The sequence below is a fragment of the Perna viridis genome, chromosome 13 (assembly GCF_037379345.1).
Source record: "Perna viridis isolate PV_CMFRI_1.1 ecotype Kerala chromosome 13, ASM3737934v1, whole genome shotgun sequence".
Classification (NCBI taxonomy): Eukaryota; Metazoa; Mollusca; class Bivalvia; order Mytilida; family Mytilidae; genus Perna; species Perna viridis.
Genome location: NC_142457.1, coordinates 35,132,445 through 35,152,183, shown reverse-complemented (window position 1 = coordinate 35,152,183; position 19,739 = coordinate 35,132,445). Strand labels below are relative to the sequence as shown.

General features: G+C 32.2%; 1 protein-coding gene and 1 pseudogene across 2 annotated transcripts in view; both read right to left on the bottom strand.

The window, feature by feature from the left end:
• Positions 1-4,333: 4,333 nt before the first annotated feature.
• Positions 4,334-19,739, bottom strand: part of LOC148600609 (uncharacterized) — a 30,757-nt gene continuing 15,351 nt past the window's right edge. The window contains exons 13-18 of one of the 2 annotated variants that reach the window (XM_088557982.1): positions 18,372-18,461; positions 10,661-10,696; positions 9,473-9,580; positions 7,898-8,031; positions 5,164-5,287; positions 4,334-4,517 (exon numbers count right to left, since the gene is read on the bottom strand). In XM_088557982.1, the coding sequence (XP_088414108.1) occupies positions 5,270-5,287; positions 7,898-8,031; positions 9,473-9,580; positions 10,661-10,696; positions 18,372-18,461 (386 nt within the window). In that variant the 3' untranslated portion in view covers positions 4,334-4,517; positions 5,164-5,269. The remainder of the gene's footprint in view (positions 4,518-5,163; positions 5,288-7,897; positions 8,032-9,472; positions 9,581-10,660; positions 10,697-18,371; positions 18,462-19,739) is intronic. The other variant, XM_088557983.1, reaches the window with a different exon arrangement.
• Positions 13,174-17,824, bottom strand: LOC148600610 (uncharacterized; annotated as a pseudogene).

Here is a 19,739-nt window from a genome sequence, read left to right as displayed (position 1 = left end):
AGCCATTTCCTTTACTCCCATTTATTATTTTTCCTAATTTATGTTAAGCCATTATAAAGTTACTCTTTATATCCCATTAAAATTAAAGAAACAAATATTCAGTATCTAATGAATACATGAAAATGTCATTAATGTTTTTGTTTCTCTCTATCTTCTTCAAATGCTGCAGTTGTTTCACTCTTTCTCTTAGTTGATTTCTCTCCCTTGCTTTTAGAACTGCTTTCCCTGTCATCCTGCTTTTTTTAACTTGATAGATGACAGTGTTCATGATGTTCATGATGTTTTGTACCATGCTTTCCTTGCGTTGGGTTATCTTTTTCCTCAAGAGAAGTGACCTTTTGTAACACTGAGCTTTCCCCCTTCTTCAATGCTTTTGTGTCTATGATATTTTTTTTCGGCTCCTTTAAGGCTTTTTCTGATTTGCTTAAATCTGTATTCATCGTCATTTGGGTAACCTGGAGAGATGATCTATCTATGTCCTTTTCCTTCATTATCTAGTTTCATTTTTCCTTCTTTAAGGAGGGCATTGCCTGCATCTGTATCAATCATAACTTGTGTTTCTCTTTCTGACAGTTCTATAAATGTAGCTCTCTTTGTCCAATTTTTTTTGGTAGCTGCTAGTTCTTCTTCTCATTTTCTCTTTATTCTTTCTCCATTTTCCCATTCCCCTTTGCATTGGTTAATTCCAATTCTTTTGCTTATTTACCAGCTTCAAAGCCAGTTCTATTTTGTTTCTTTCTTAGTCAAGCCTTGCTTGGTACCAAGCAAGTGCAGTTTTCAAAGCTTTGATCAATTCCTTTATGAAAATATGCTTCTTGGCTGTTTATGTTGAGGATCATAGAATGCCACTGCATCCTTCACCATTGGTATGCAATTAATAGCTTGCTCTGAAAGCAAAGCCCTATTATCAGTAACCACATCAGTATTCACTGACAAACTCCTTTCAACATCCGCACTTCCATGTGGCAATACAAAAGCTGTTTTAATTACATTCTCCAATAGTCTGTACTTAGTTTTGCCATCATCACTTTTAAGTCGAATACTTCTTTCCAGTAGTGGTCAATTCCTTGCTCCTCCACTGCTACAGGCAGACTAGTATCATGCTGATAACATTTCAACTCATCAGTAACCAAAACAAGATAAATTGTTGGTTCTAGTTTGAATACATCTGACAGACTCACTGACTGTTCCAGTCTTTTTCAATGGATTGAGACAACTAGGACTCATGATAAGGGCATTACCTAGTTGCAGTCTCTTCTGTTCATGCTCAACTGATCTATGGTAAAATGCACAATTCCTACTTTTGCTTTTTCCGCTGTTTAGGACTCAACTTTACCATGTGATGTCTCACTTTATGTCCTATTACTACATCCTGATCACTTAAGCAGTTCTTTAAATTATTGGCATCAATGCTCAACAATTTCTAGCCTGTTTGCCCTCTCTTAGTTCTGGCTTAATGAAATTTCCCTTTTCTAAATCTTTAAAACAAGTCATTCTTAAAGATAAAGTTAAATTCTTCAAAAGGATTCAATGACTTAACTACTAACTTTTTAACAAATATATGCCAAATCAAAGACGATATATCTCTTTGTAAAGTCCTCCTACTAACATGAGTATATGACGATCAAAAAGCATGGCTTAAATTTTGCTGCCCCGAGTACACCAGATAGAACATCATACCTGTAAGTTACTTTCCCAGAAACAGCTTTTTCAATAAATATATATATCAGTGTTTTTTTATTTTTTCGAAAAAAAATATCACAGATTTTTCGGAATATATAGGGTCTTATAGGGATTTTAATGAATTATGGAAAAGTATAGGGACATTTGAATTTATAGGAAAATATAGGAATTTACAGGGACTTGACACCCTGTTAAGTAACGGCAGCTACATTTTTTTATTAGATCACTTCAAAATGAGGATTGTTTGCAACCTACGGGTCGGGTAAGCTAACAAGAGGCTCCCAAGAGTCTGAATCACTCACCTGGTTATTTGTTTTTTTCCTTTCAAAGGCAATTACTTTAACATGGAGTTGTCCAACAATTTGAAGAAAAAAGAAGACTGTAGTCAAACTTATTATAAAGATCATTTTATCAATTGATGGTTTCTATCTATTATAGTTTTCAAATAATTTTTCACCTTTCAAGGGCAATAACTCTAACAAAGAGTTGTCCAAAATCTTTGGGTCAATGCAGACTTTTGTAGACCTCATCATAAATTTTATTTCACCTATTGATCCTTTCTTTCTATCTACTAAATTTTTCAAGATATCGGCTAAATACTGCTATAAAATAATTTTCCACGATTCAAGGGCAACAATTCTAACAAAAAGTTGTTTTAATGTAGACATTTGTAGGCCTAATAACAAAGATCTTTCATCAATTCATAGTTTCCTTCTATCTATTAAAGTTCTCAAAATATTGGCCAAAAACTGTCATTTTTCACCTTTCACAGACAATAACTAACAAAGAGTTTTCTGACACCTTTGACAGAGCACAGACTTTGGATGACTCATCAAAAAGATCATTTCAGCAGTAAAAGTTTTCTTCGTTCTATCATAGTTTTCAAGATACAGGCTAAAAACTGTAAAAAAACTTCATTTTTAGCCTTTCAAGGACAATAACTCTGAAAAGTCATCTGATAACTTTGATTCATTAAAAACTTTTGTAGGCCTTATCATAAGGATCATTTTGGCAATTGAAAGAGTTTTGCTAAACCAGACAGTTTTAGAGATAATGTGAAAAACATCTGTCCGACCCCATGTCCTATTTTAAGTAACAGCAGCCATTGTTTGACAGATCTAAAATTCCCACATCAGTTCTATGCAGAATACCCAAAGGAACAATTATACCAAGTTTGGATCATACTGGTCAAGTATTTCAGAGGAAAAGAGTTCAGAAAAATTGTTTACAACAACATCGGATGCTAAGTGACGGCAATAGCTCACATGGCCTATGGCGATTCCCATTGATGTGTATAATGAAAACCTCATAACTACAAATCCACAAACTTGTGTTATTTCCCTAATTCACAAAAATTGGCATCCATGAATTAAAGTACTTTCACAGTAACTTGATGTAAAAACAACTATAATCATAAATTTGCATTTACCATATAATTCAGAACTGCTTTTTCTTAAATGTTTAAACTCAATGTTGATCTTTAAAACTAATTTCAAAGATATGCAAACCTGTAATCCTTTAGAACAATTTATGTGGGTAATTCTCATTACAGCAATTACTTAACATCTTTCAATGCCCAAGTTTGAATCTTCATATTATTTGTACCAATGATAGAATATTATTAAGCTGAATAACTGCTTGAAACCTATTTACTGATTTTGAAATAGATTTCAAAACAGGGTATTATTTACATTTGGAATTATTTTTGAATTTGGAAAATAAGCGAAAAAATATTTTTTTAGATGAACATTTACTAAGAGGGTTAGTCATGCCAGGATGATTAATCCCCTTAGTAGGGTTAGTCTTGCAAATTATTTTTTGAATTTTCTAAATTCCAAAATTATTCTTAATTCAAATAATACCCTGTTTCAAGAATATGAAGAATAAAATCAAAGTCACCTAAACATAATGAAGTAGTTTCCTCATGTCTAAGAACGTTTGTACCAAGTCCCTTCTATCTTCTCTCTTCAGAATGTTATATTCTTTGCTGAATGTTATTACTGCCTCCTTTTTCTGCAAAAATCCTTTGCATAAATTTTCGTAATATCCATTTTCTGGTGTAAAAGTTGTCAAGGTCACCTGCAATACAATAACAATGTATACAAGTAGTAAGTAGCATGACTTGCTCAGGTAGCTCCCCAAAGTTGGGAATCTCTGGTTCATTTTATCCAAAAATTAAAATGCATAAATGGCATAGAATATGAAAAAAAAGTTTGAGCTATATTGTGAAAATGATACCACAATTGCTACAACTGAACATTTACCTTGGTAACAAAATGGCTGTTAGCTAGGTTACACATTTGTTTACGTAGTAGCAACTATGTATGAATGAAAAAAGTAGTTGTGGTCACATGAGCAGTGGGCATAGATTAAAGTGATACTATGACATTGGCATTTCAAAGCCTTATGAATAAACAGTCAATATGTTTAACTTGCACTAATAGGATGATCGAAGTATACAAAAGAAGGTCCTATGAAAAGAGAGATGAACAAACAGATAAACAAATGGATAAACAGACAGATAGACAATTACATCAACTGTATTAGGTCATCAACTGATAATTTCTATTGATGCTTTGACTTAAGACAATTACATCAACTGTATTAGGTCATCAACTGATAATTTCTATTGATGCTTTGACTTACATTTGTTCCTTGTACAAGAAACCCATAGATTCCATTGTTTCCAAAAGCAGAAGATGATAAAGTACAAAGGAATTGACCTCCATGCTGACCTTTCAATGATGATCGAATGTGTTGGGCATAGTATGCTTTCTTTGTATTCTCAAATTTCTAACAACATCCATGTCTTCATCTTCCTTGTAACGCTTCACCTATTAATGCAAGTGATGTTGAATCAGTGGTCAATGTTAATTGATCAAGGAACTCAAGATAAACACTAAATCAACAAGTATATGTTTGCAAACATGCTATCTAGACTGCATTAATTGTAACTTCATAACTGACACAATTTAGGGTTATTAATTGAAGTAAAACATTAATTCAAAATTTTTTACAAATAAAGTCCCATGACTCGAAAATAAAAAAAAAATAAAAAAACAAATACATGTATATAATTCAAAAAGGCAGCTAGCTCACACCGAATAACAAAAAAAACAACAAATCACTAATATTTCATAAAAATTAAAAGCAACGTTTTAGCTAGACACCAGTATACTGTAATATGTTCCATCTCATAAGACAAGGGGATAAAAATCATATAAAGCATCACTAACTGCATGTTTCATTTATTGAAGTTGTATGACAAAGACAAAAGAGACATGACAATGAGTACAGTGAAATATAGTTACAATGTATTGGCATATGACCACCAAGTTTTTTGTGATTCATCTAACCAAAAAATTTATTTCTTGACCTGAAAAAGTGGTTAAATATGTATATATTTTTTTCATTTTTAATTTTAAAGTTATGACAAATGTGCTTCATTTCTGCTGCATAACACAAATGAAATATTAATACCTCAATGATAGCACATATCTTGTCCTCATCTGTATCTGTGGTATGGATTACCAATCCATCTGGTATAGCAACAATGTCAGTGTCATTGATCTTTAATGTGTATTTTTCAACATTGGACCCACTCCTGAAAATAAAATTTGGCAAGTAATAGAAACATATTTTTTAGAATACCCTACAACATAGTTAGCATGATGGGGCAGCTAATACATGAACAACTAGAAATACTGTGAGCAAACTGTGAAATGTTCATGAAAATAGGATTAAAATAAATCAATTATATGCAGTACCATGATCATTCAGCCCCAACTTCACAAAGTCAGTGTGTAAAGTGAAAGTGTAAATTTGGGATTTGTTTCTTATAATTTCAATCCAAATACATAGAACAAGAGGCTCAAAGGAGTCTGAATCGCTCACCTGGTAATTTTTCACCATTCAAGGGCAATTACTCTTACAAGTTGTCTGACAACTTTTATCCCTAGAGACTTTTTTAGGCCTTACAATAAGGATCATTTCAGTGAAAGAATTTGGCTAAACCTAACAGTTTTGGAGATAATTTATGCGAAAAACTACTGTCTGACCCCTATGTTCTATTTTTAGTAATGGTAGCCATGTTTTATCCCCACTTCAGCTCTATGCAGGATACCTCAAGGAACATTCATACCAAGTTTGGTTTCAATTGGACAAGTACTGTCTGAGGAGAAGATTAGATTTCTGGAAGAAATAACATTAAAAATGGCAAAAGACATTAAAGAGGGCAACAACGCCAACATGGCTTAACAGATTAAAACAAAAATTTAACTACAGATAGATCTCATCATGCTGAACACTATTAGCCTATGTTAGAATTAATATGTGATATATATAATATGTGACACTATACCAAACACTGGATACACAAACACTGGATACAAACACTATACCAAACAAACACAGTATACAGACACTATACCAAACACTGGATACAAACACTATACCAAACAAACACAGTATACAGACACTATACAAAACACTGGATACAAATACTATACCAAACACTGGATACAAACACTATACCAAACAAACACAGTATACAGACACTATACCAAACACTGGATACAAAAACTATACCAAACACTGGATACAAAAACTATACCAAACAAACACAGTATACAGACACTATACCAAACACTGGATACAGACACTATACACAAACACTGGGTACAAACATTATACCAAACACTGGATACAGACACTATACCAAACACTGGATACAAAAACACTGGATACAAACACTATACCAAACAAACACAGTATACAGACACTATACCAAACACTGGGTACAAACACTATACCAAACACTGGATACAAACACTATACCAAACACTGGATACACAAACACTGGATACAAACACTATACCAAACAAACACAGTATACAGACACTATACCAAACACTGGATACAAACACTATACCAAACAAACACAGTATACAGACACTATACAAAACACTGGATACAAACACTATACCAAACACTGGATACAAACACTATACCAAACAAACACTGGATACAAACACTATACCAAACAAACACAGTATACAGACACTATACCAAACACTGGATACAAACACTATACCAAACACTGGATACAAAAACTATACCAAACAAACACAGTATATAGACACTATACCAAACACTGGATACAGACACTATACACAAACACTGGGTACAAACACTATACCAAACACTGGATACAGACACTATACCAAACACTGGATACAGACACCATACCAAACAAACACAGTATACAGACACTATACCAAACAAACACAGTATACAGACACTATACCAAACACTGGATACAAACACTATACCAAACACTGGATACAGACACTATACCAAAGACTGGATACAAACACTATACCAAACACTGGATACAGACACCATACCAAACAAACACAGTATACAGACACTATACCAAACAAACACAGTATACAGACACTATACCAAACACAGGATACAGACACTATACCAAACAAACACAGTATACAGACACTATACCAAACACTGGATACAGACACCATACCAAACAAATACAGTATACAGACACTATACCAAACACTGGATACAAACACTATACCAAACAAACACTGGATACAAACACTATACCAAACACAGTATACAGACACTATACCAAACACTGGATACAGACACCATACCAAACAATGGATACAGACACTATACCAAACACTGGATACAGACACTATACCAAACACTGGATACAAACACTATACCTAACACTGGATACAAACACTATACCAAACAAACACAGTATGCAGACACTATACAAAACACTGGATACAAACACTATACCAAACACTGGATACAAACACTATACCAAACACTGGATACAGACACTATACCAAACACTGGATACAGACACCATACCAAATAAACACAGTATACAAACACTATACCAAACACTGGATATAGACAATGTACCAAAAACAATCACTGGACACAGATTTGGTAAAGAAAAGAAACATTCAAGGGATATTTACAACAAAGCTTGATTTATAAAAAATATGAATCCATCAATAAACCAAAGAATAAACACAGAATATAAGTAAAATAATAAACCAACGGAATCACTGGGGAATACACAACTTGATGCAACAAAATACAGAAAGACAGACACCACTGATGTGTCAGGTTTAAGTTAGTCATGAAATCAACTGCAATATTTCTGCTTTCTCACTTGAAATAATCGTCTTGTCTTGTTTCTTTCATTCATTACTTTTGTTTTTATCAAATTCAGCTTTATTTGAGCATCACATACTTCTGTCAATACATCTGGATAGGCAGCAACAAACTTTAATAAATCTTTTTTACCTGAAACATATAAATGAATAATTACAATTATTGTACATCTCATTAAAATATGCTTATTTCCTTGGATTATCTGCTTTACATGTGATGTTTAAATGTTTCATAAGCTGATAAATCACATCTTTGAGTTATTTATTTATGCAAAGCCCACAATTAAGTGAACTACTTCTTTATCACTGTGTATTATCTATTATTTATGTAAATCTAAAATAAAATCAAATTAAAAAATAAAGAATGTAATTATAAGAATTTATTATATAGATAGCATTGTTTTATCCAATGTTCCCAGTGTAATAAATTTTGATAATTCACACTGTGAAATAAATTTGGTAATTTCACTCTTGAACTTTCTCCCCCCAAAATGTCACAACTTTTATATCAATTCATCAATCACAAAATTTAAAATTCATGTTGAAAATATCAATAAAATATGAAGACAATCTATATAATAAAAGGATAAGAAAATCTATATAATAAAAGGAAAAGAAAATCTATATAATAAATAAGATAATTATTTGGTTATCATGAATAACTAAAATAAGATCACTCGTGCCAAGAACTCATGCATGGAACAAGTTCTGCAAGTTTGAGTATGGAACCTTTGGACCCTAATATGGACCAATTTGTTATACACAATTTAATATATCTTTAACCATCTTGAAACTTGCTTGTTAAAAAATTCTTCGTAAGTAATCAGGATTTGAAAAACAACAAAAATTGGTCAAAGAAAATTGATTAATGAAATTTTGTATCCTGACCATACCTACTAAACTTTATTCTCATGGGGACCAATTGTGCACTCTATGATGGAAGAGGATTTCACATGAAAAGATGCTTCAGTAGTGTATTTCAAACTTTAAAGTGCAAGGGTTCAAAAGTTCGACTTCGGAACATTCTCAAACTTCAATCAGTACTTTGTTAAGAACGAAACTTCTTAATTAGTGATGACTTAAATTTTAACTGTAATTAACTTAAATCACACTGATAAATGATAGGGTACCACTTTTTTGCACATTTTATTTATGCCCAAGCTGACAAAATGGCTGATGAGTTCGAATTAGTGAGGGTTATTCTTTAGGATTTATTATCGAACGGACTGACTAGTCAGTTCGAGTGTTTGAGAAATTGAAATCTGAGAAATTCAAGGTTATTTATATTGATTATATACGGGAACATTTTGGTACTTTGAATTGTATTAAAGAAATCCCAGGTGTTCGAGCCATCTAAGTTTGAATGAGTGAAGTTCAACTGTGTGTGTGAAAATATGCATAACCATAAATTGTGTCCCTACAACATACTAGGTTCACTTGATCTTCAGTTAAGTAGTTTGAGACACTCGTAACAATACAATAAAGGGTGGACATACAGACATGTAAACACATTACACCCTCCCAAAATATTATGTGAATTACATGGCAATGTGTTCCAATAAAAGAAAACATACCAGGCAAACGACCCTTTGAATCCAAAGATGATGTATCTTGTATATAATCTTTAAAGTATATTTTCACAATGCCTGCATCTGCCTCGCTCCACTGTACATATCGTCTTTCTATAAATGAAAAATTATATAAAAAAAGTTTAAAATACATACTTCTGAGTGCTTATTGAAATTCTTAAATTAGCATGAGTATCTACAAACAATGTTTAGACAGACAGCAGATATATAGCAAACAATGATGAGATTTATGGGATTGCTTACCGCTTGCTGGCTGTTTTCTTTATAATTTTTTTGCATGTTGACAATAATAGGATAATCAATTGGAAAGAGTCAATAACCAAGATATTATCACGAGTGCAGAGGAATGCCTGGATTTAATAAGTGTGCCGAACTTGTTCCATGCACGAGTTAAATCCTCTAAAGGTCTTGGCACAAGTGATCATATTTTTGGTTATTCACTATAACTAATTGATTATTTTATTTATTATATAGATTTTCTTAATAATTTATCAATATTTTCAACATGCACTTTAAATTCTGTGATTGGCGACTGATATAAAAGTTGTGACATTTTGTCCAAGATTGAAATTATGGAATTTACTTCACAGTATGAATTATTAAAATTTATCACTCTTATAATCTATAAAAAAGAGACATTCTTCTATTCATCTAACAAAAGCAATATACAAAATGTACCAAATATCTGAGCAAACCCTCCAATAGAAGCTCAGAAACATGTTACAAAAATTTCCATTTTGCAAAACCTTAAAAACTGCTAAATTGATTGGTAAACAGGAAATTGATGAGTGAGCAGTCTAAAAAAGAGAGGCAAAATACAAGTAATCATGCAAAAGCAAACATTCAAATTTCTATCCTATAGAACCAGAAATATCTGCTACAGAAAAGTGTAACATACGGATGTATGAACGGACAAGGAGATTGCAATAAAGCCCCCAGTGAGTTGGGATATAATCATAATAACTATGAATCTTACAGATGCAGACCTGTTTATGCTACTTCATGACAAAGCATAGTTTTAACTGTATTTTCAGAAAAAAGAGTCATAAAATCTTTCAATTTGTGTCATTATGGAGAAATTCACAATGCATAGAGCATAATTTACAGCCAAACCTGTAAAAACTGCACTGAAATCTTAAGAGTAAACAAGTCTGCAAGAACAGCATACATTACCTTTCTTTGCACCAAAAATTTCTTTATGCATTATGTCTGAAATTAACAAGTTTTGAAAATTACAATACCTATCAAAATGTGTGCCTTAATAACAGATAATACACAGTCACTAGTTTTTACCCATATCCAAAAAGCAAACCAATATGAACTTTGACAGCTTTTTTCATATATTATCTCTGTACAAGGATAAGCAAAATCAATTACCAAACATTCATTTTCTCTTTTTGTGTTTCATAACATTTAGCAAATACAATTCAGGAAAACCGTCCTAAATTTTAGGTTACACACCACCAATTCATACAATGAGTATTTGAAATGTACACAAAAATACTCCTACACATAAATTACCCCCTGTTCCTCATAGAGCTGTGAAAAAGTTCTCATGTTATTTCAAAAATTTGAACTGTTTCTCAAAGGAAAACATTTCTGCACATTTTATAAGGGCATTTTTCTTCTTGCAATGTAAATCCTAATCTCCATTATGACTTTTAAATAATATCCCTATCTTGTGAAAAAACCTTGGATTTCTCATGCTATTTATAGACCCTTCACTTCTGGTGACCAGTGCTGCATTCCAAGTCTGATGTATAGTCCTCTGTAGGTTTAAAATCAGGCATAGTCCATGGAAGCCACTGAATATTGTAAAATTAGCATAGAAGCCTAAGGGAAGTAGAATTAGTGGTGTCTAGCCTAAACAAAGTAAGCGGACAATAACTTTGATGGAACCATAGAGTTGCATGTGTGGACACTCCTTTTAAGCTTGATACAAATGTTTAACATTGACAGATCCATTTTTGGTCCCTTATTCCTGAACATTAAGTCATAACCCCACAAATTAATACCATCCTTCTGGTATGGCACCTTATGTTACAATTTCATAAAGATCTTTATACTATTGCTCTGCAAAAGTCAAGGAATAATGAAAACAGCATGATGTCATTATGTTAAAGGGGAAGACCACCTTTGTATTAGGTTTGGCTCTTATGATAAATCATACCCACGTAAACAATAAAAAACCTTTAATGCAAAATGTGCTTTTATAAAATGCTCAAGGCTATTCAAAGTTCGATTTTTTTTAATATATGTAAATAGCTACTTGGAGAGCTCTTCTTTCTGAAGGACAATCATAAGCAGACTTTACTGATTATAACCGATAGATTCCGAATGGCTCATGACATCACAAAGTCGGTTTGGTACTGATACAAGTACTGCAAATGATACGTAAAACAAAGAATATACCGTAACTATTTCTACGATCCTGTTTATCTAATCTGCCTAATTTTAAATCGTGATTAATTAGTTAAGAAAAGGAAATAATTTTGTTTCAATTTAATTTTCATGAACATTTAATAGACTAGTTTTGATATTTAAGACTTTCACAATAACATGGTCTACTCCTTCTAACTATTTGTTTTGTGATCATTTAATGATTCATGGATATCAGATTCTGGAAAAAAAAAACAGAAAAAGACTGTGAGCAATGCTCCCTAACAAGATACTCCTCCAATTGATAACATGCACCTTTGATCTCTATATTGATTTTGATTAAAAAAAAAAAAACTCAAACAGGAAGTAAACAATGGGAACATTAAATAAAGATTCAATAAAAAATTCATTCAATTCCATTCAATTGTGTAGGAGGAGTGATGAATAAGAGATGGGTCTCCCCTTGTCCTCATATTCATAAATGAATACGTCCATGTTTTGCTGTGTAAAACCTTCAAATTGATTTGAATCAAAATCTAAAATAGATTGTGCAAAATAGGAGTATGTCAAAAATATTCTGTAAAAGATTTATTCAATTTCATTCAGTGGTGTAGGAGGAGTAACAGATAAAAGATGCCCCCAAGTAATGGTAGGAAGAAAGGACATACACCCCTTTCACTAAACATCCCCCACTTTGCAAGTGGGATATAGAAAAGGATTTTATCAAGAAGCATAGAGAACTGGATATGGTTATAACTAACAACTTTGTAAATGTTGAAGCAATTCTTATCAAACATTAGACATGCAAAATTATGAATGGTCAACCACTAAAAAAATTAAAAACAGTAAAATGGGAAATTTATCAAAGGGGTTGGTTCACTAAGTACCAAATTTGGCCCAAGCTCAGTTTTTGACAAAAGCTTTACAGATGGATAGGTATTGATGAAATTTATATATATAAACTATTAAAATGTCTGAATATCAATTCTGCATTTCCATGGAAACTGACTGAATCTATCATAGGAAAGTCACATTTTTATCATAAAAATGCCATATTTGGCCATTTTATTCATCTTTGGTATTGAATTTCCTTATAACTTTGTATGAGACTTTGTAGTAGAAAGGTATATAATGGAAAATGAACAAAAATTACAACAAAAAATAATGTTTATTTAATGTTTCCATGGAAACCAATCAATTTTTGACAACATCACCATTTCTTACTTCTTAACCAGTGCAATGATGACTCATCTATTTTAATATGTTGTCCTTAAAGTACTTCATTATTAATTACTTTCAGAGAAGCTTTATAGTAGTGAAAATTTTCTAAAATTTACTACACCAGCTACACGACATCCAGCACGACATGTGCAGTACCATGACTGCACATCATTTACAGAAAACCTTATCCACACTAAATATTTTTTGGCAGAAATATGTCTACTTTGAATTTTGATTCTGATCAAGTTTTGTTCTTCTTTATGAATAAATATGGAAGACTCCCTATCCATATACTCCTGAGTGTAGAAAGGAAAGAGTTTAAGCTGGTATACCCCAAGGGTTAAACTTTGAAATTGTTCTTTTCTTCATGAAAAATGTGATGTCACTCTCCTCAATTGCAACCCAATTGGCTGACCTTCTTTCCAAATGATTTGTCTTCACATATTCCTTTAAGGTATTGACCTACAACATAAGATTGTCATAAATAACCTGAATACTGGTAAACAAAATTGTGGGAGGGGAATTGTGACCATTGCTGGTCATACTGTTACTTGACAGTCAGAAACGCTTGTTACATAAATGAGGCTCCAATTTTCAACAAAAAAAGTGAATACTTGTATTATGTGTCCACTTATCCATTCAAAATATAATGTAACTTGATATAAAGTCAGTAAATCCACAAACATTATCAAAATATTACCTCAGAAGCTCTTTGGAACCTGTCTTGAGCTAGTTCTTCATCCTGCTCTGTATTCGATGGACTGCTCAGTGGTGGAAATTACTTATTGGAAATTACACAAACAATTTTGACATAGTCTCCAATAAATGGAACTTGGCTGGTTGGAAGAACACAATCAAGGTATTTGAACTTCTTAATCCTGGCATTGGCTGATTCAACTACCCATCTGATCTGAAATATAAAATGACAGCATAATGCTTATTGATACCAAGTTGTTATAATTACATGATTTTGAGCAACTGACCTCTGTGCTAATTATTGCAATTACAAAAAATAATTTTTTAATTTTTTTTTAAATATCATTTTACAAGTCGAATCAATTCCATTTTATGTGATACTATCATAAGATTATTACATTCATTTCTGTCCTGTTAATAATAAATTGTATGTCTAATCAATATCATACATGTACTTTGGTAAACACAAAGTAAACATTACTGTATACTAAACTGTCAGTAAAGTCCTGTGAAATTTTATATATTCAACAATGCTCATGCAATAACTATAATGATTGTCTTATGATAGTCTTAATTTTTTTGTTATGTAGTATACTTTTAATAATCAATGAAAGCAGATTATGACAGGTTATAAAATTGTAAATAGTACCACAAACAATTTTAAGAATAAGACAAAATTACCTTAGTAACCATTCTGCTTGTATTGGCATCATTGTCTGACATTTGCTTTTCTCCTTTTTTCATAAATGCTGGCATTTCTGTCTGGATACCTAAATCTTCTAACAATGACAAAGAGTCCCTAAACCCACGATCTACTACAAAAATATCGTCTTCCTTTATAAATTCTTTAATGTCATTGATATTTCTTTGCAGCATATGAGTCAAGATCAAAGCATCATTGTTTTTTGCTAGGTATGGACCAAGTATTGCAACAAAGTGTCCAGTTGTTGTTACTACAACCATTGGTTTCACAAGTGGTCTTGACTTATGGAGACTGAAAGATCTTCTCTGGAATGAAAAGTTATTGCTCATTTGGATATATATGTATGTCCCATCTCAAACATGAATGAATTTTTCCCATCTGCACACAGTAAAGACTTGGCTAATGGGTGTGTGTGATTTTTAATAATATCCTATCTTGTAAAACTGTCAAATCCTAAATACAGGGATACAAAAGATTGCATGAATGCATGCCTGACTGTGTGATCAGCACCTTGAATGCTAGATACACTTATTATAAATAAAGTTGATAAGAGCTTATTTGAAAGGGCACATTACAATTTCATCAAAAATATTCCAACAGATGTCTTTGGAGTTCTGGATGAAGTATTTTTAACATGTATGATGATATGTGAACAAAGATCATCAAATTGTTCCTGTGACAGACCTGTAACGTTTGTACAGTCTTCTTTAACAGTACTGTCAAAATTGATCCTATTGTTGGACTTCAGACATGACTCTCTTAAGTGTTCTAACAGTTTGACGATGGATGTTCTGTTTGTTGAGGAATTGGCTTGTGTGTTGATGTTTGTAAATGATTCAGAGGTAAGCATTTTGTGGCTATCTAAATGCGGGCCACAACATATTGCTCCAGCTGGTATTAGTATGTTACTATCAATAAAAGCTTTGAATCAAGTATCTTGTGAGAGAACATACATCTTTGACCCTTGCCTTTTACATACAAAACATCTTGCATGACTCTTTGATGTGCTTGGTATATTCAATAAAACAGAGGGTGGACTTGAAATGGAGCTTAAAATTCTTGGCTTTTTCGATGGCACATAATCAGGATCAGTCATCTGGTTGAACTGTAGTTTCTCTGACTAATTCTAGTATGTTGTTTTCAGACTTGTAATACTTGTGTAAACATTTATTGCAAAGCTTGTCATCCTATGAAATTTCTGTTATAAAAGAACTTTCTCTTTAGATACTTCTTTACAGCAGGGTTGATATTCTTTCTGTTTTTAGGTTTTGTTCTGGCATTACACAAAATGCAGTTGTAGTGCTTCACCATGATGCTGAAAAAAAAAATCAAGATTTAAGAAAACATACTGATATATTCCACATACTATTTAATTGTTAGCTTTTACAATAAAACAATAAAATGGTTCAAAACCTTAAACTGAACTTACTTTAATGTATGTACATTTGATGACAGTATTCTAATTTTCATTTATGACATGTCATAATTATATTTATAACAATTTGTAGATATCTTATATAATTTAGTAGATACCTTTTATTTTTTCATAAGTAACAATATTTTATATACTTTATGAGATATCTTATCATTTTTTTTAAAAAAGAGATATCTTATTAAATATATAAGATATATTAAACTTTACAACAATTGTGACGACTTTTCATTCAGAATTGTCAACTTTCCTTTCACCTGTGGCAACATCCCTTCAGCACCTGCATATGGAGTATTCATAACACAACTCGCACGTTATGCTAGAGGTTGCCTAAATTCAAAACTTTATGTCTTGCGCTAGACTTACTTCTGAAACAGGGTTATGTTGCTACGAGATTGAAGTCATCACTACAGAAGTTTTATGGTCGTCATCATAAACTTGTGGATCGCTACGATGTATCCATCGGCACCATGAAAACTGATTTGTTCAATGTGTCATAGTTTTCCTTTCCTCGTTTGTCTACCCCGGACTTGACTTTTTATGAGCAACTCGGCGGGTGTTTCTAGAAAAGCAGAGGACGCTTACCCTACCGGTGCACCTGGTCCATGCTCCCAGTTTTTAGTGGAGTCCGAGTTGCTCATTTACTTTTGTTACTTTGTATGTATGATTTTAGTTACTTTATGTTCTTTGTTGTGTATGTCTGTTTTCCATGTCTGGTCTTTTTCCCTGGATTACATTCTTTTGATTACCGCTATAACCTTGGTTCCCTTGATTACTCTCTTATACATGTATATTTTCTAAGATATATAATAAAATGTATAATATATGCTAACTCCTTATTAAGATATCTAATAAAGTTTATAAGATATCCTATATATTCTATAAGATTTCTTATAAAAAATGGGAAGTGTTGGCTAAATAATATACAAATATATCTACAAATTTGAATAAATATAAATAAGGCATGCCACTTTAAATTTCAAAGAAAAAATAATGCTGATCTATATTTGTTGATGTACCCTTACTCCATTGAAAAATGCCTTCAAACACTTTTTTTTTAATGTAAAAAACACTTCAGAGTATAATGCTGCAGTAAAAAAATGGCTTAATTTTTTATTTTCCATTTAGTGCTGTCACAACTGATACTTTTGACAAATTTAAAGGGCTTGTCATCATAATGAAAATAAGAATGTGTCAACTGCACTTCACATTTAAATAAAAAATTGTAGCTACATGGACCATTAATTTTCCAAAAGATGTTATTTCAGAAAAAAAATTGGGCCCGTATTATTGGAAGAAATCATTTGGCCCACATGAAAATTCAATTTGCATAAGGAGAAGTTTGCATGGAAATGTTAAAATATTGAAATCAACCCGGGAAGATAATTCGAGATCCGACAGTAAAATATGTTTTTTCTCACTCTTGAATTTTGCTGCCACTGCCAACAACTTGAAGTCATATATCTTAAAGTACATTTATTTTTCTTTGTATATGAATTAAAACATACTAAATGCATAGTAAATTTGGCCAGTTTCAATGTTAGACTTTACAATCGATATGGTCGTCTGCTGCCGCTTCCAAACATATTTCACCTATTCGGTTTACTACTTCATAAAAAGAATAAGGGTAACTGATGTTTATGAACAGATGGCATACTTACATTTCTAATGATGATTACATATTATATTTCTGTACATGATCTGTAAGCAGTTTTGATGAAATCATAAACATCAACATTGTAAAGTTCGTAATCTGGCACGATGATGTCTCTTCGGTTTCCATGGCAAAGTAAACAACAAAAACACGGTCGGAACGGAATGTTCCGATTTGCATAAACAAAACACGCTTCTCAAAGTTAAACAACATAAAAATTTCAATAGAGCACATTTCTCGAACTATTAGATATTGAAGGTGGACGTAGATATATAAGATATATAAGAGACGATTTTATCATAAAGATACAAAGATGTTTGACAGCTGCATTGATACTACATTTTTCGTTTGAAGTAGGTAAATCGGGGAAAAAACTTACCAAACGATCATACCATCGATAAGACATGGCTACTTTTTTCACTGAAGTGACAGAGAACTTTTTCTACAATATCATTTTGTTGAAAGACGACATTCAAAGTTTGTTATGAGCAACAAATATTACTGCTGGGTGAATTTTGAATTTTCAAGAAATAGTTGGGCTGAATATCTTGAAAAGTGAACAAACCCCTTTCAAAGAAAACTCACAAATCAATAAAAAGACAATCCACTGTAGTTTTGTGGAAATTGGTTTAAGTGTATTTGACATTCTGTGTAAAGTGTGAACAAAAAATATACAGACAGACAAACAGCATTGTTCCTTTACATGAGAAGAACACAACAAAATAAAAATCTTATTAAAACAATGTCCCACTTTCTTAAAGATGCAATTGTTATTAGACTTTAAACAGTGATGACTTACCTTTCACTTCTTTCATCAACTCATCACTTTCAGCTCCTGTTTCATCACTCTCTAAATCATCACTACTTTCACTAAAACTTTCTTTAGGATCTTCAAAACAAAAATAAAGAAAATTATTACTGGCTTTTTGCTGTTTGACCTGTAAAGGAACAAATTACCACTTATACATGTGATTATGCATATTACTATTTTCCTCTTAGAAAAATTTTCATGACTATGCCCTCAGCACAGAAAACTCACATACTTCCTGACTTATGTAAACATTTATGGAAACTCTTAATACAAAATTATCATCAAAATATTACCGGTATAACATCGAAACATGAACTTACAATTATTTATACTACTTTTCTATGCTCCCAGTTTTTAGTGGAGTCTGAGTTGCTCATTTTCTTTTGTTACTTTGTATGTATGATTTTAGTTACATTATGTTCTTCATTGTGTATGTCTGTTTTCCATGTCTGGTCTTTGTCCCTGGATTACATTCTTTTGATTACCGCTATAACCTTGGTTCCCTTGATTACTCTTTGCCAGTTGAAATCCTGACATTATTGTTGTTACTCTAAGAAAGATAGAACTCCTAGATGGAAAAACATAGTGCTTGGTAGAGATCCATCATACATATACTTTTAAAAAAATGAATTCCAAACTATCTTCTATATACACCAAATAAGGTGTCAAAATGCTGGATTTTGTTTGTGTCAACATCATACTTGTACAGAGTGGTGAAAATGTTTTTCAACAGACATTTAGCATTCAAATGGAAACATATTGTGCTCAGCTACTCAGTGACTTATTCCTTCACTCTGAAGCTGACTTAAGAGCTCATCTGATCAAAAAGTAGGACATTGTTTAGCAAGTTATTTTGACTCAGTTTCCACTATACAGATGATGTTTTGTCTCTAAACAATCTAGATTTGGGGGTTTTATATTTCACATATCTACCACAAATAACTTGAATTAATGATATTTTGGAATCAAGACTCATATCTTGACCAACCCTTAGAGACTGATGGAATAGGAACACTCATGATTAAAATATAAAACAAAGCTTATGGGACTTCTTCTTTCTTATTTTATGCAGATCTTTTCAAAACCATGTGGGCTTTTGTACGGTTTTAGGCTTCTTACAGTTAGGCTTCTGGAATAGAGCTATGTTGCTAGAAGATTAAAGTCATCACTACAGAAGTTTTGAAGTTTTATAATGTATCCATTTGCATCGGGTGAGGAATGAATTGAATACCCTGCCATAATAAGTTTTCTTTTGTCTACCCTAGACATGAAATTTTATGATCAACTCAAGAGGGTAAACAAGCAGAGGGCACTTACCCAATCAGTGCACCTGATTCTTGTTCCCAGTCTTTATTG